Source organism: Pseudorca crassidens, chromosome 4 (genome assembly GCF_039906515.1).
Source record: "Pseudorca crassidens isolate mPseCra1 chromosome 4, mPseCra1.hap1, whole genome shotgun sequence".
Taxonomy (NCBI): Eukaryota; Metazoa; Chordata; class Mammalia; order Artiodactyla; family Delphinidae; genus Pseudorca; species Pseudorca crassidens.
Genome location: NC_090299.1, coordinates 147,204,398 through 147,220,043, shown reverse-complemented (window position 1 = coordinate 147,220,043; position 15,646 = coordinate 147,204,398). Strand labels below are relative to the sequence as shown.

The following is a 15,646-nucleotide window of genomic DNA, read 5'->3' as shown; positions in this document are numbered from 1 at the left end:
AAGCTTTTCCTAAAGCTTCTTTGCATTCTTTTTTTTTTAATATCTCTCTTAATTCTTTTTTTATACAGCAGGTTCTTATTAGTCATCCATTTTATACACATCAGTGTATACATGTCAATCCCAGTTTCCCAATTCATCACACCACCACTCCCATCCCCTGCCGCTTTTGTCCCTTTGTGTCCATACGTTTTCTCTACATCTGTGTCTCTATTTCTGCCCTGCAAACCGGTTCATCTGTACCATTTTTCTAGGTTCCACATATATGCGTTAATATATGATATTTGTTTTTCTCTTTCTGACTTACTTCACTCTGTATGACAGTCTCTAGATTCATCCACGTCTCAACAAATGACCGAATTATGTTCCTTTTTATGGCTGAGTAATATTCCATTGTATATACGTACCACATCTTCTTTATCCATTCATCTGTCGATGGGCATTTAGGTTGCTTCTGTGACTTGGCTATTGTAAATAGTGCTGCAGTGAACATTGGGGTGCGTGTCTTTTTGAATTATGGTTTTCTCTGGGTATATGCCCAGTAGTGGGATTACTGGATCATATGGTAATTCTATTTTTAGTTTTTTAAGGAACCTCCATACTGTTCTCCATAGTGGCTGGATCAATTTACATTCCCACCAACAGTGCAAGAGGGTTCCCTTTTCTCCACACCCTCTCCAGCATTTGTTGTTTGTACATTTTCTGATGGTGCCCATTCTAACTGGTGTTAGGTGATACCGCATTGTAGTTTTGACTTGCATTTCTCTAATAATTAGTGATGTTGAGCAGCTTTTCATGTGCTTCTTGGCCATCTGTATGTCTTCTTTGGAGAAATGTCTATTAGGTCTTCTGCCCATTTTTGGATTGAGTTGTTTGTTTTTTTAATATTGAGCTGCATGAGCTGTTTATATATTTTGGATTAATCTCTTGTCTGTTGATTTATTTGCAAATATTTTCTCCCATTCTGAGGGTTGTCTTTTCGTCTTGTTTATGGTTTCCTTTGCTGTGCAAAAGCTTTTAAGTTTCATTAGGTCCCATTTGTTTATTTTTGTTTTTATTTCCATTACTCTAGGAGGTGGATCAAAAAAGATCTTGTGATGATTTATGTCACAGAGTGTTCTTCCTATGTATGGTTTCCTCTATAAGAGTTTTATAGTGTCCGGTCATACATTTAGGTCTCTAATCCATTTTGAGTTTATTTTTGTGTATGGTGTTAGGGAGTGTTCTAATTTCATTCTTTTACATGTAGCTGTCCAGCACACTTATTGAAGAGACTGTCCTTTCTCCATTGTATATCCTTGCCTCCTTTGTCATAGATTAGTTGACCATAGGTGCGTGGGTTTATCTCTGGGCTTTCTATCTTGTTCCATTGAGCTATGTTTCTGTTTTTGTGCCAGTACCATATTGTCTTGATTACTGTAGCTTTGTAGTATAGTCTGAAGTCAGGGAGTCTGATTCCTCCAGCTCCGTTTTTTTCCCTCAAGACTGCTTTGGCAGTTGCTTCATTTGCAAATATTTTCTCCCATTCTGAGGGTTGTCTTTTCGTCTTGTTTATGGTTTCCTTTGCTGTGCAAAAGCTTTGAAGTTTCATTAGGTCCCATTTGTTTATTTTTATTTCCATTTCTCTAGGAGGTGGGTCAAAAAGGATCTTGCTGTGATTTATGTCATAGAGTGTTCTACCTATGTTTTTCTCTAAGAGTTTTATAGTGTCTGGCCTTACAATTAGGTCTTTAATCCATTTTGAGTTTATTTTTCTGTATGGTGTTAGGGAGTGTTCTAATTTCATACTTTTACATGTACCTGTCCCGTTTTCCCAGCACCACTTTTCGAAGAGGCTGTCTTTTCTCCACTGTATATTCTTGCCTCCTTTATCAAAGATAAGGTGACCATATGTGCGTGGATTTATCTCTGGACTTTCTATCCTGTTCCATTGATCTATATTTCTGTTTTTGTGCCAGTACCATACTGTCTTGATTACTGTAGCTTTGTAGTATAGTCTGAAGTCAGGGAGCCTGATTCCTCCAGCTCCATTTTCCTTTCTCAGGACTGCTTTGGATATTCAGGGTCTTTTGTGTTTCCATACAAATTGTGAAATTTTTTGTTCTACTTCTGTGAAAAATGCCATTGGTAGTTTGATAGGGATTGCATTGAATCTGTAGATTGCTTTGGGTAGTAGTCATTTTCACAACGTTGCTTCTTCCAATCCAAGAACATGGTATATCTCTCCATCTGTTTGTATCATCTTTAATTTCTTTCATCAGTGTCTTATAGTTTTCTGCATACAGGTCTTTTGTCTCCCTAGGTAGGTTTATTCCTAGGTATTTTATTCTTTTTGTTGCAATGGTAAATGGGAGTGTTTCCTTAATTTCTCTTTCAGATTTCTCATCATTAGTGTATAGGAATGCAAGAGATTTCTGTACGTTATTTTGTATCCTGCAGCTTTACCAAATTCATTGATTAGCTCTAGTAGTTTTCTGGTGGCATCTTTAGGATTTTCTATGTATAGTGTCATGTCATCTGCAAACAGTTACAGTTTTACTTCTTCTTTTCCGATTTGGATTCCTTTTATTTCTTTTTCTTCTCTGATTGTCATGGCTAGGACTTCCAAAACTATGTTGAATAATAGTGGCAAGAGTGGACATCCTTGTCTTGTTCCTGATCTTAGAGGAAATGCTTTCAGCTTTTCACCATTGAGAATGATGTTTGCTGTGGGTTTGTCATATATGGCCTTTATTATGTTGAGGTAGGTTCCATCTATGCCCACGTTCTGAAGAGTTTTTATCATAAATCGGTCTTGAATTTTGTCAAAAGCCTTTTCTGCATCTATTGAGATGATCATATGGTTTTTTTCTTCAATTTGTTAATATGGTGTATCACATTGATTGATTTGCATATACTGAAGAATACATCCATCCCTGGGATAAATCCCACTTGATCATGGTGTATGATCCTTTTAATGTGTTGTTGGATTCTGTTTGCTAGTATTTTGTTGAGGATTTTTGCATCTATATTCATCAGTGATTTTTTTCTGTAACTTTCTTTTTTTGTAGTATCTTTGTCTGGTTTTGGTATCAGGGTGATGGTGGCCTCAGAGAATGAGTTTGAGAGTGTTCCTTCCTCCGCAGTTTTTTGGAAGAGTTTGAGAAGGATGCGTGTTAGCTCTTCTCTAAATGTTTGATAGAATTCACCTGTCAAGCCATGTGGTCCTGGACTTTTGTTTGTTGGAAGATTTTTAATCACAGTTTCAATTTCATTACTTGTGATTGGTCTGTTCATATTTTCTGTTTCTTCCTGGTTCAGTCTTGGAAGGCTATACCTTTCTAAGAATTTGTCCATTTCTTCCATGTTGTCCATTTTATTGGCATAGAGTTCCTTGTACTAGTCTCTTAGGATGCTTTGTATTTCAGCAGTGTCTGTTGTAACTTCTCCTTTTTTATTTCTAATTTTATTAATTTGAGTCCTCTCCCTCTTTTTCTTGATGAGTCTGGCTGATGGTTTATACATTTTTTTATCTTCTCAAAGAACCAGCTTTTAGTTTTATTGATCTTTGCTATTGTTTTCTTTGTTGCTATTTCATTTATTTCTGCTCTGATCTTTATGATTTCTTTCCTTCTGCTAACTTTGGGTTTTGTTTGTTCTTCTTTCTCTAGTTCCTTTAGGTGTAAGGTTAGATTGTTTATTTGAGATGTTTCTTGTTTCTTTAGGTAGACTTGTATAGCTATAAACTTCCCTCTTAGAACTGCTTTTGCTGCATCCCATAGGTTTTGGATTGTCGTGTTTTCATTGTCATTTGTCTCTAGGTATTTTCTGATTTCCTCTTTGATTTCTTCAGTGATCTCTTGGTTATTTAGTAATGTATTGTTTAGCCTCCACGTGTTTGTGTTTATTACGTTTTTTTCCCTGTAATTCATTTCTAATCTCTTAGCGTTGGGGTCAGAAAAGATGCTTGATATGATTTCAATTTTCTTAAAGTTACTGAGGCTTGATTTGTGACCCAAGTTGTGATCTATCCTGGAGAATTTCTGTGCGCACTTGAGAAGAATGTGTAATCTGTTGTTTTTGGGTGGAATGTCCCATAAATATCAATTAAATCTATCTGGTCTATTGTGTCATTTAAAGCTTCTGTTTCCTTATTTATTTTCATTTTCGATGATCTGTCCATTGGCATAAGTGAGGTGTTAAAGTCTTCCACTATTATTGTGTTACTGTCTATTTCCTCTTTTATAGCTGTTAGCAGTTGCCTTATATATTGAGGTGCTCCTATGTTGCGTGCATATATATTTATAATTGTTATATCTTCTTCTTGGATTGATCCCTTGATGATTATGTAGTGTACTTCCTTGTCTCTTGTAGCATTCTTTATTTTAAAGTCTATTTTGTCTGATATGAGTATTGCTACTCCAGCTTTCTTTTGATTTCCATTTGCATGGAATATCTTTTTCCATCCCCTCACTTTCAGCCTGTATGTGTCCCTAGGTCTGCAGTAGGTCTCTTGTAGACAGCATATATATGGGTCTTGTTTTTGTATCCATTCAGCAAGCCTGTGTCTTTTGGTTGGAGCATTTAATCCAGTCACGTTTAAGGTAATTATCGATATGTGTGTTCCTAGTACAATTTTCTTAATTGTTTTGGGTTTGTTTTTGTAGGTCCTTCTCTTCTCTTGTGTTTCCCACTTAGAGAAGTTCTGTTGTTGTTTGGATGGGTGATATTAAGGTATGTTTGTATGCCAGTGAGAATGATCCCGTTCAGGAGGAGAAAGTGATGATGCACGAGAAAGAGGGAATAATTGTAGAGGTAATACTGTCCCAGAATAGGAGCCAGGAAGCAGGGCCAAGGGTCCAGTGTGGCACGTAGGGCTTTGGGCAGAAATTTTTATTCTGTTCAGATGAGGAACAGTGGAGGTGAGGGTAGGTTGCTTGTGGGAAGGTGATTAGTTCTTCCCTGATTGTTTCAGTTTTCTCAGTGATGCACAAGGCACGGTCCTTATTTGAAACTTAGTGAAGCAGAGGAAGATTGCTACAGGTTTAGGAATAAACGGAAAGTGTGCAATAGTGACTCAGAGTGAGACAGTGAACATCGTGGGAGATTACGAGACAGTATAGAGTAACCATTTGAAATCTGTGGTCGTGGGGCATAAGGTGAAATCAGTCGGCACAGTTGTTTGTTTTTCTCCATTGATGTTAAGCTGCTTGGATTCCTTTGGAGTAATTCAGATTGGAGGTTAACTACAGGTGGACTTTTGCTAGGTAAGTACAATAGGAAAGGGACAGAAGACTTGGAGGTATTTGCAAAGGACTGATTACGCTGCTGACCATAGAACCTAAGCTGGGTAGGATAGATAATGAACAAACAATAGGGTTGATGGATTGGAGAGCCCAGTGGCCTCAAAGAATGTTGGAGTGGATTCCACTCTAAAGTGTCTTCGTCTCTTCGGGCTGCTATAACAAAATACCATAGATTGAGTGGTTTATAAACAGAAGTTTATTTCTCACAGTTTTGGAGGCTGGGAAGTCTGGGATTAAGCTGACAGAACATTTGGGAATTCCCTGGTGGTCCAGTGGTTAGGACTTGACACTTTCACTGCTGTGGCCTGGGGCTCGATCCCTGGTCTGGTCTGGGAACTAAGATCCCGCAAGCTGCACAGTGTGGCCAAAAAAAAAAAAAAAAAAAAATGATGGCAGATTTGATGTCTGGCAAGGGCCTGCTTCCTGGTTTACAGATGGCTGTCTTCTCACTGTATCCTCATGTGGCAGAAGGAACAGGGGTGAAAGAGCTCTCTGGGGTCTGTTATAAAGGGCACTAGTTCCATTCCTGAGGGCTCCACCCTCATGACCCAATCACTTTCCAAAGGCCCTACCTCCTAATACCATCACATTGGGGGTTAGGATTCCAATATATGAATTTGGGGGGAAAACACTCAGTCCATAACGTTCTGCCACTGCCCCCCTCAAATTCATGTCCTTCTTGCATGCATAATACATTCATTTCATCCCAACAGCCCCCAAGTCTTAACTCATTCCAGCATCAAAGAATGTTAGCCTGGGAGTTCCACTCTGAAGTCAGTGAATTAGAAGGATGGTGTATGATGATCAGAGAGGAGAATGTTTCTAATGGAAATTTAGAAGGTGGAACAATTTTTGTCTGTTTGTTTGGCTGTGTTGGGTCTTTGTTGCTGCATGTGGGCTTTCTCTACAGGGTTCTCACTGCGGTGGCTTCTCTTGTTGCGGAGCACGAGCTCTAGAGCGCAGGCTCAGTAGTTGTGTTACACGGGCTTAGTCGCTCTGCGGCATGGGGGATCTTCCTGGACCAGGGTTCGAACCCGTGTCCCCTGCATTGGCAGGCGGATTCTTAACCACTGCACCACCAGGGAAGTCCCTGGAACAATGACTGGTGATTATAAAGTACAGAATATCACCTTTATCTAGGGCAATAGTTTTCAACTAGGAGTGGTTTTGCGCCCCTGGAAACACCTGGCAATGTCTGTGCTCAGCTGAGGTTGTCCTGAGGGAGGAGCATGTATGTCGGGGTGGCTGCTACTGGCATCAGGTGGGTAGAGGCCAGGGCTGCTGCTAAACATCCTGCAATGCACAAGACAGCCGCTCACAACAGAGAATTATCGGACGCAAAATGCCAGGCGGAGCAGTTTAGAAGCCCCGACCCAGGGCCTGGGTGGCTGCAGTGGAGCAAAGGAAGAGAGTGGAGACAAGATAAAGAACTGAGAGATCAAGAGGGGCAATAAACTGGGTTCATGAAGGACGAAGTTGCCAAGAAGGACAGGAAGAATGATGACAGGCGTGGATGTGCTGAGGAAGACAGGCAGCAAGGTGCTAAAGTTTCCAGTGATTGAAGGGTCGTGACTAGGACTTTGGCAGGTGATACAGTCTGTTGTTATGTGCTTCAGAGGAGCCGGGATTTTGAAGAAGAAAGTAGAAGAAATGGTCTGTAAATGCCAGTAGGGAGCGCCTCATCGTCCTAAGGTCCCTGGGATGGTGGAGGGAAAAAAGCTTCCTCATGGTTGAACTCCAGGGAACACCCAGGACTCAGATCAAGACAGTGAAGGGAACTTTGGGAGTCACGGTAATACATCTTTTTCAAAAGGTCTTTAGCTAAGCATTAAACAAAAGTGATGCAGAATTCCCTGATTTACTATAAGTTAGTGGAAGCAGAGGTATATTACAGAGCAGAGTGCTAACGTCCTTGGAAAAATATATTAAAGACAGGTTTTTCTCTCCAGACAGTGATTTCTGACACCTCTGGTTGAGCCATTTGGTTTCAAATATTATGTAGAACGATGGTTCTCAAAAATGTGGTCCCCAGATCGGCAGCCCCAGCATCACCTGGGAATTTGCTAGCTGCAGATTCTTGAGCTCCACGCCTGACCTGTTGAATCGAAAACTGTGGAGATAGGCCCAGCAGTCTAGGCTTTAACAAGACCACTAGGTGATTCTGTTATCAGTTTGAAAACCACTGATATAAAAGCAAAAACCTGTGGATGATTAAAGGGCAGAAAGAAACTAGTATTTACTGAGTACTTACTATAATCCAAAGGCTTTGTATACCTAATATCTTTTAATCTCATTTTTTAATTGTGGTAAAACCTTCACCGCTATCTACCTCTAAAACTGTTTTCATTACCCCAAGCAGAAACTCTTTTTTCTCCCCAAGCAGAAACTTTGAACCATTAAATAATAACTCCCCATTCCCCACTACCTGTAACCCCAGGTAACCTCTAATACCCTTTCTGTCTATGAATTAGCCTGTTTCATATAAGTGGAATTGTACAATATTTGTCCTTTTGTATCAGGCTTATTTCACTCCGCATAGCGTTTTCACAGTTCATCCATGTTGCAGCATGTGTCAGAACTTCCTTCCTTTTCATGGCCGAGTAATGTTCCATTGTATGGATGTACCATATTCATCTGTTGATGCTGTTGCTGGACGTGGGTTGTTCCCATCTTTTTGGCTATTGTGGATAATGCTGCAATGAATATTGACATACAGTATCTGTTTGAGTCCCTGTCTTCAGTTCTTTTGTGTTATCTCATTTTTTAAATAACAAAGCTAAGGCTTGGACCAAGCAAAGTGGCCAAGGCTAGAAAATGGAAGAGCCAGGCCAGTCTGATGCTCTGGCTCCTCCCACAAAACCCCACTGTCTGAGAGGATGGGGGCCCATCTCCCACCTGTGTTTTACTCACTACTTAGTGTGTGTGTGTATTTTCCTGATCATTCTTTTCTTTCTTCCCAGAAGGATACTAGTTCCACCAGCGTTTCCAGGAAAACCCTGCCAGAAATAAGCGGAATTAACCAGTCGCCGACAGAAAAATGGATGGCAGTGGCAAGAGGAAGTGCAGAGCATGAAGTAAGTGACTGAGAGGTGGCTCTGTCTGACAAAGTAGAAACTGGGAATTTCCTGGCGGTCCAGGGGTTAGGCCTCTGCGCTTTCACTGCTGGGGGCCCAGGTTCGATCCCTGTTTGGGGAACTAAGACCCTGCAAGCTGTGTGGCACAGCCTCCCAAAAAAGGAGAAAGCACCTTTATTTGGTTCTGAAGCCTTGGTCATTTTATCCTAGACATAAGAGAGAGGATTTGGCTTTGTCGTGAAGGCATTTGCATTTTAATCATGGTTCTCTTCTACCATCTCTTAGTTTGAAGAAGTCATTTTATTCATTCATTCATCATTTCTTTAACAGAGGTATATTGAGGATGTACAATATGCCAGGCACTTTGATAGGTGAGGAAGATGCAGGAGTGAATCAAAAATGCTTTCTGTGCCACAAAGCCTTCCCCAGGGCAGACTGTTTTTATAGCTTCATAGTTTATTCTCTGGAGCTCCAGAAGTTTCTGTTTTCAGAAGGATGCGTTTTATTTAAATCTAGATGACTTGATCAAATCAACTATGAAGGGTTTTGGTGAGATTTAGCAGTCACATGCACAAAGTATACCCAGAATTTGGAGGACTCTTAAGAGAGCAGTTATTTTCGTTAACAATGGTTCCACGTCATCAGTTACGTACAGTATTCGGTAAGATAAAAGGGACATGCTTATAGTATGTTGTGACTTAACCTTGTCTTATTATGTTTGCAGGGAAATTAGAGTGATATTTTCATCTCCTGCTTGTCTGACTGCAAGTTTTTAAAGAAAAGGTAACACTTACATGAGACTTAATTTTATTTAAAACACTGGGGGATATTTAAAATGAAATGTTTCGACTCAGTCATTTTAATATGTGCATTTTGTTATCTATGAACAAAAAAGAATCCAACATTGAAAACTCCATAGGTTGTTACAGAATTCTCCCATTTTTGTGAAGTAGTTTCCTATTGGACCACTGCAAGTTGTAATTTCTAATTTACGTTGTTCACTGCCTCTGCCCTGCCCTTCTCTGCTGTCTGATTGGCAGGAATGGTGTTTTTTTCAGAATCTTTGCATCTAGGAGCGATCAGTTCATTCTAACATTGCTTTTGTACTTAGAGGCCAGGCCTGTGCTCTGAAGCTCTTATTTTGAGATCAGTAAGGAAAACAGATTCTATTTATTTTATCTTTAACTAGTCTTACTACCACAGAGGAGCATCTAACTTCTCTCCTACTTGGTTTGACACTTGGTCTGATTCAGTAGTTTAAACAATTCCTCTCTTAAATCGCTCAATGTTTGGTCTTCTGTTTCTTCGCCTCCCTCTATACGCTCCAATACTGTACCTGGGAACTACTGAAGGATAAAGTGAGGCATATTAAAAATTGTAAGTTTGTTTGAGCGAACATCAATTTGAATCAGCAGCACCAATTCAGAATTGCCTAAGAGTGCACCAGCGAGAGGAGCTCAGGGAGAGACATACAGAGAAGGTACAGAAACAAAGAAAGGAAGTTATTTGATTGGCTATAACTCAAAGCCTACTGGGCTTTTTGTGATTGGTCGCCCTTAGCTTTTGATTCATAACTTTGAGGCACTTACAGGCTTAGATTTTGGGTTGCTTTTATAGGCCACCATGGCACTAGAGCCACTGCAGTGTAATGGCCTCCTTGTTTAATTACTTTAGCAGTAACGAGGGAGGGGAGGGGGAATAGTAGCATAAAGGGGCCCTTAGGCTGCCCTCTGTCTTCTCCGGAGGCCGGTGCCCTGCAGGTCTGTCCGCAGCTGGTGTCACTCGTCTCTGTCCTCCTTCGCTAGGTCAGGTCCTGTCCCTCCCTTGTTGACTTGGCCTCAGAAGATAGCTGTACACATCCGCCGCTAGGCGGTACTCACTATTCGCTTAACCCCTGTTGCAGGTACTTCTTGCCTCTAAGTAACCTGCCCTCCCTTTCCCCCCGCCCCCCGCCATTGTCCCTTTGGTTCTTAACCCAGCTGCATTCCCAGCCATTCCTCAGGGAGACTGGAGGAACTGTTGGGTCCAACAGCTTCACCTGGGAACCAGAGAAGCCCAGGGAAGATGAGTGTCATGCCTGCCCACCACAGCTCACGAGGCGGTTATCATTCTAGAGTCCCCAGAGGCATCCCTATTCATCTCTACACATCCCGGCCAAAGGCAGGAGATGAGAAATCAAGACACTGCTTCCCTCTGCCGGCTTTCTCTCCCATTTGCCATCCTCTTCTTGCCATCCTTCTAGCCTAGAAAGGAGGGGACTCTACCATGTAATGTATCCTGTTTCTTCCCCACTGTAGCCTCAAGCTAATTCTCATTACCTAGAGGAGAATCTTTTCTACACTAAGAAAATTATCTTTCTAAAGTGTCTCCATGTCCCCTTCTCAGGAGTGATAAACCTGAAGGTTTGATCTTAAGACGCCAAAGGCTGCAAAGGAGAATTTATTTTACAGGGAAATTTACAGTACTCTGTTTTGGTACTTGCATAAATGTTTTAGGCCTAGTATTACAACTGATTGGTTAATCTAGCAAGCATGAACTATTTAATAGTACATTATAGAGACAAATCGTCCTACAGAGTGCAAGCTCCTCGAATATTACCAACACAACCCAGGGAAACGCCACACGTAGACAAAGAAAGCCTTGGTAGTATTTCTGAGGAGAATGGCCAGGTCTGAATTTTTTTAAATCAACAGTTTGGATTAAGGCAGGTCTTTCAGTGTGGGAGGGGAGGATTGGGGACTTCATCAGGATTGAGGAAAGATACTACAATCCAGGACGGTTGGAAACAGCAAGGAAAGGATGATTTTTTTTTTTTTTTTTTTTTTTTTTGAGGTATGTGGGCCTCTCACTGCTGTGGCCTCTCCCGGTGCGGAGCACAGGCTCCGGACGCGCAGGCTCAGCGGCCATGGCTCACGGGCCCAGCCGCTCTGCGGCATGTAGGATCCTCCCGGACTGGGGCACGAACCCGCGTCCCCTGCATCGGCAGGTGGACTCTCAACCACTGCGCCACCAGGGAAGCCCAAGGCAAGGATTTTGAGACAAGAGATGCGAAGAATTTTAGGGTGTAAACTGTTGATTGCTTTCCGTGGTAGAGTTAATGGGTCTTTTCAGGAAGTTCCTAAAATGAACAATCAAGCCATTTGCTTGGGCAAGGGTGTCTTGGAATAGTAAAGTCATGCTAATGAAACAGTGGAATCCCAAAGTAATATAAATATAGATGGTAAGATAGGTGGGGTTAGGGAGTTTCAGTTCTCAGTGCGCAGGCTGAGTGTGAGGGTAAATGGTTTCAGCACTCAGACGCAGCATGTAAACTTTTGCTATTCTTGCAGCCCAAACTTGAGATAATAAATTGTTACCTATTCTCTATTAGGAGAACATAGACTTTATAACTTTTTTTTGTGCCAAGTAAATTGATTATTTTGAAAGAATGCAAGCTTTAAGAAAAAAGATCATATATGATATATAGTAAAATAAAATTATACCTAATGGTATATGAAGTTAGGAATATTCCTTTACATCTGTTTATGTGTTTTTTTTTTGCATTTCTTGCATCCAAAGAGAATCTGGAGAAACTATTTCCATTGATGTGGACTTAGAAGTGGCGAGAAGTTAACAAAAAAAGAATGGATTTCTTCTTTGGTAATAACCAATATTCACTTGAGAAATAGATCAATAGAATTTCTTTACAGGAACCGATATGATTACAGTTTACTTTTGTTAGGAGTTGAGTGAGATGGAAGTGTGATGGGGAGGGGCTAGTGTTTATTATGAGGTTACTATATGCCAGACACTGTATTAGGCGCTGTGCATGCTTAAATGTACAGTAGATACAGTGTTTTTATTTTCAATATGAGAAAACAGTGCTTGAGAGGCATAACTTATGAAAAGAGTACTAGTTTGGGATTCATATGTTTTGGGACCTACCGATTAAGAATAGACAGATTAACAGAAAAGAAGTTCTACTTGTGAAGAGCAGCTAGGAGTGAGGGTTTATATACCAACTTTAGGGAAGGGGGAGAAATAAATGAAACAATTTCCATTGGGAGACAGATGGGCATTCAGGGGGACACATGAAAGATAGGATAGCTTGTGATAACGTTTGTTTCTGCAATTTCTCATCCAAGTGCAAGTGCGGGGTCTTTTTCCTGGCAGTGAAGCTCGCTCGCCTGCCCACCCAGGAGAGGATTTATAGCTGCTTCACCCTTCGAAGCCTCTGCCTTTAGTTAGATGACAAAAGCTCTGAAGGCTTCTTTCCACAACAGCTGAATCTCTGACGTCTTCAGTTGAAAATCATCTTTATACCGTTTGGGGTCCCTACATTTGGAAGGGAAAGGGGGAGAGTGTTCCTTAATATGCAGTAGAAACTTTTTATTTATTTACTTTTTAAAATATTTATTTATATTTTATTTGGCTGCGTCAGGTCTTAGTTGCGGCATGTGGGATCCAGTTCCCTGAACAGGGATCAAACCTGGGCCCCCTGCATTGGGAGCGCTTAGTCTTACCCATGGGACCACCAAGGAAGTCCCTATTTTTATTTTCAAGATGAAAAAATAAGAATAGTGTAGGTGATCAGCTATATTTTTAAAATAAATATTTAGGTTATGTGGGAGATCACTTGGGGTGCTATTCCCGGTGTGAGTTCTAAGAAACATTAGTTTCACAGAATGCTCTATGAAGAGGGGTTCTTAGTGAAGCAGCTTTAGGAACGCCGCATACTATTATGGAGTCGTGCTGCACGTAAGTAAATCAAAGACTCTATGATGTCATATACTGAAAGAAATCTAGCTTTTTTGACCCTATTTTTCTCAAAGTTATTTGACTTTGTGACACTGTTTTCCCATGTACACCTACTAGCATTCCGCAGAAGTCATGTTCTTCTGGATATATGAAAAAACAAATTGTAAGAACATCAGTGTAATACTAGTATACAGTACTTCACAGTTTATCGTTGCATGTATCATCTAACAATGCTTAGGACATGTGGAGGCAGATACTCACAGTTAAGAGTATCTAAGGTCTGTTAGAGAGAATACATAAGCTGTTGGTTCAGAAACCACCCCCTGTGCTCAGAGGACAAGGAAGGACTGAAGAAAGAGGCAGCCCCTCCAGATTGGAAGGTAGCAGGTTTAATAAGCAAGGGAACTTACAAGGCTTGTCTTGGGTGGCCGCAAGATGAGTAGATCTGCACCCGCCCGCCCGAATCCTGAAGTTCATATAGAGGCATTAACTGCTGGGTTCAGTCACGTATACTGTCCACATAGTCTCGGCAACACCTTACTCTCTCAAGGCTGCATCCTTGGAACAGCTCCCACTATGGGAACAGTGGGCAGAGCATGCATTCCAAACAGACGGGAGTGGGTGAGGACCATGTGATTGCCCAGGTCCAGCTTGAGGGTCAACATCCTCTTGATTACCTCCTCCAGACATAAGCTTCTCCAGACAACTTCCAAATCTCAATGGCCGATTCACACAGTGAAGATTTTTTTTTTTTTCTCACACCAAAGTCCAAAGAGGGTTGCTATAGGAGGCACCTGTAGGGAAGGAAAAAAATTACTTTTGCTCTCCTTACCTTAGTTTCATTGGCTGGGGCCTCACAGATTACACTGAGAAAATACAGAAGAACAAGAGAAAAACAGGTTTATTAACATGTGCATCCCACTTATACATGGAAATACTCAGTGATGAGTAACTTTAAGGACTGGTTAGGACTTGGGCTTCTAAAGCATCTTAGTGAAGAACAGTAATTTTGTAGAGAAGCGAGAAGACAAAAGATACGGACTTTGAGCTTCTGGGTTGGCAAATGGTGGGAAGGAAAATACACGAAGAAAGCAATGGTGGCTAAGGGCTAGTTAGTGAGGTTTGCGGTGTAGAGCCTTCCTCAGCGCCAGCTCATCTCTGCTAGTCAGGTTGTTATCCCCTTCCTGGGACGGGAAGCTGGGGCAGGAGGGCACCTTCACAAGGGGAATTTATGTTCTGTTTTCAGGTAGATGGGAGAGGCCAGAGAGCTCATTCCACGTCTGCTTTTTCTCACTTGCCTTCAGCTTAAAATAACCCTCGTGTTGGAGTGGCATATCTGGGGGTGGCAAATTCTACCACCCTTCCCCCCCTCTGCCCAGGTTCATTCCGGGCTGACTCAGGCTCCTTTCTGTCATTCTAGGCCCCAGGGCCACGAAATTCTCCAGTAGGTCTTTTGTGTTGGTTGGCAGATGGGGAAAGAGGGTATGAAAGGTCACATGGGGGGCTTTAGGGGCCAAGCCTGGAAGTGTCACACATCGCCTTCCCTCACATTCTGTTAGCTAGAACCCGGTCGCATGGGCCCACCTAACTGCAGGGGAGGCTGGGCAATGCCATCTGCCCGCGAGCCCCGGAGGAAGATGACATAGGGTTGGCGAGGTGAACGTATGGCATTTTCTCTGCCACGGTAGAATTTTAGGTCAGAGAGATCTAGATATGGATCCTTTCTGATTGAGCAACCGTTCGTTATGATTCATTCAGTAGGTCCCGGCGTGTGATTTCACTTTATTTCTTTCATTCACCCCAATATAAAATAGGGTGGATGGTTCTCACATACTACTTCAGGGGCATTTGGGAAACAAGGAGTGATGGAGTTTGAATAGTAGGTTTCGGGAAAACTAAATGATTATTCCATTTGGAACATAGTGGACATGACACCTCTGGTCCCATAGCTTCTTTCTTGCAATACTCTGTGTCTAATATATCCTGGGCCTCTCCCTGATCCTGTTTCAACCACAGATAACAACACGTCTCAGGGATCCTCTGCTCAACACTCTTCCATATTGTTCTCCACACCAAGAAACTTTATCGGTCGTCCTTCTGCTCCCAGAGTGTCCTGTCATGCATGATCCTAAGAACTGGATGACTCTGGTGGTCCCGTTCGCAGAGGCTGTTCATAACATGACTGGCCAATCTTCACGAGTCCTGAGTAAGTGTGATTACCTTTATGTCACTTTATCCGTATTCTCAATAGAGAGTCACTGTCTAAAGTAGAAGTTGTAGCAAAGTTTAGATAGACTGCAAAATACTACACAAATGTTTGAATATGTGGTATGTGCATTATTGAAAAGATTAACCTAAAGCTATCGTCAAATCCAAGTTTGTGTGCCTGACGCACAGTGAGGCCAAACAAACTGAAGCACTGGAGTTTGGGGCAGAGGAAGGTTTATTTCAAGTGCCAAACAAGGAGAACGGGCAGTTTATGCTCAGAAGACCTGAACTCCCTGATGGGTCTCAGGGAAGAGTTTCTAAAGGCAAATTTTCAGGGAGGGCTGC

At 41.7% G+C, this 15,646-nt stretch overlaps 1 protein-coding gene across 1 annotated transcript in view; it reads left to right on the top strand.

The window, feature by feature from the left end:
* The window catches only part of LOC137223057 (probable E3 ubiquitin-protein ligase HERC6), a 44,244-nt gene that overhangs the window by 5,196 nt on the left and 23,402 nt on the right, over nucleotides 1–15,646 (top strand). Inside the window, 5 exon segments of the mRNA XM_067734654.1 lie at nucleotides 8,243–8,379; nucleotides 9,081–9,139; nucleotides 11,917–11,955; nucleotides 11,958–11,995; nucleotides 15,110–15,299. Of these exon segments, the coding sequence (XP_067590755.1) occupies nucleotides 8,243–8,379; nucleotides 9,081–9,139; nucleotides 11,917–11,955; nucleotides 11,958–11,995; nucleotides 15,110–15,299 (463 nt within the window).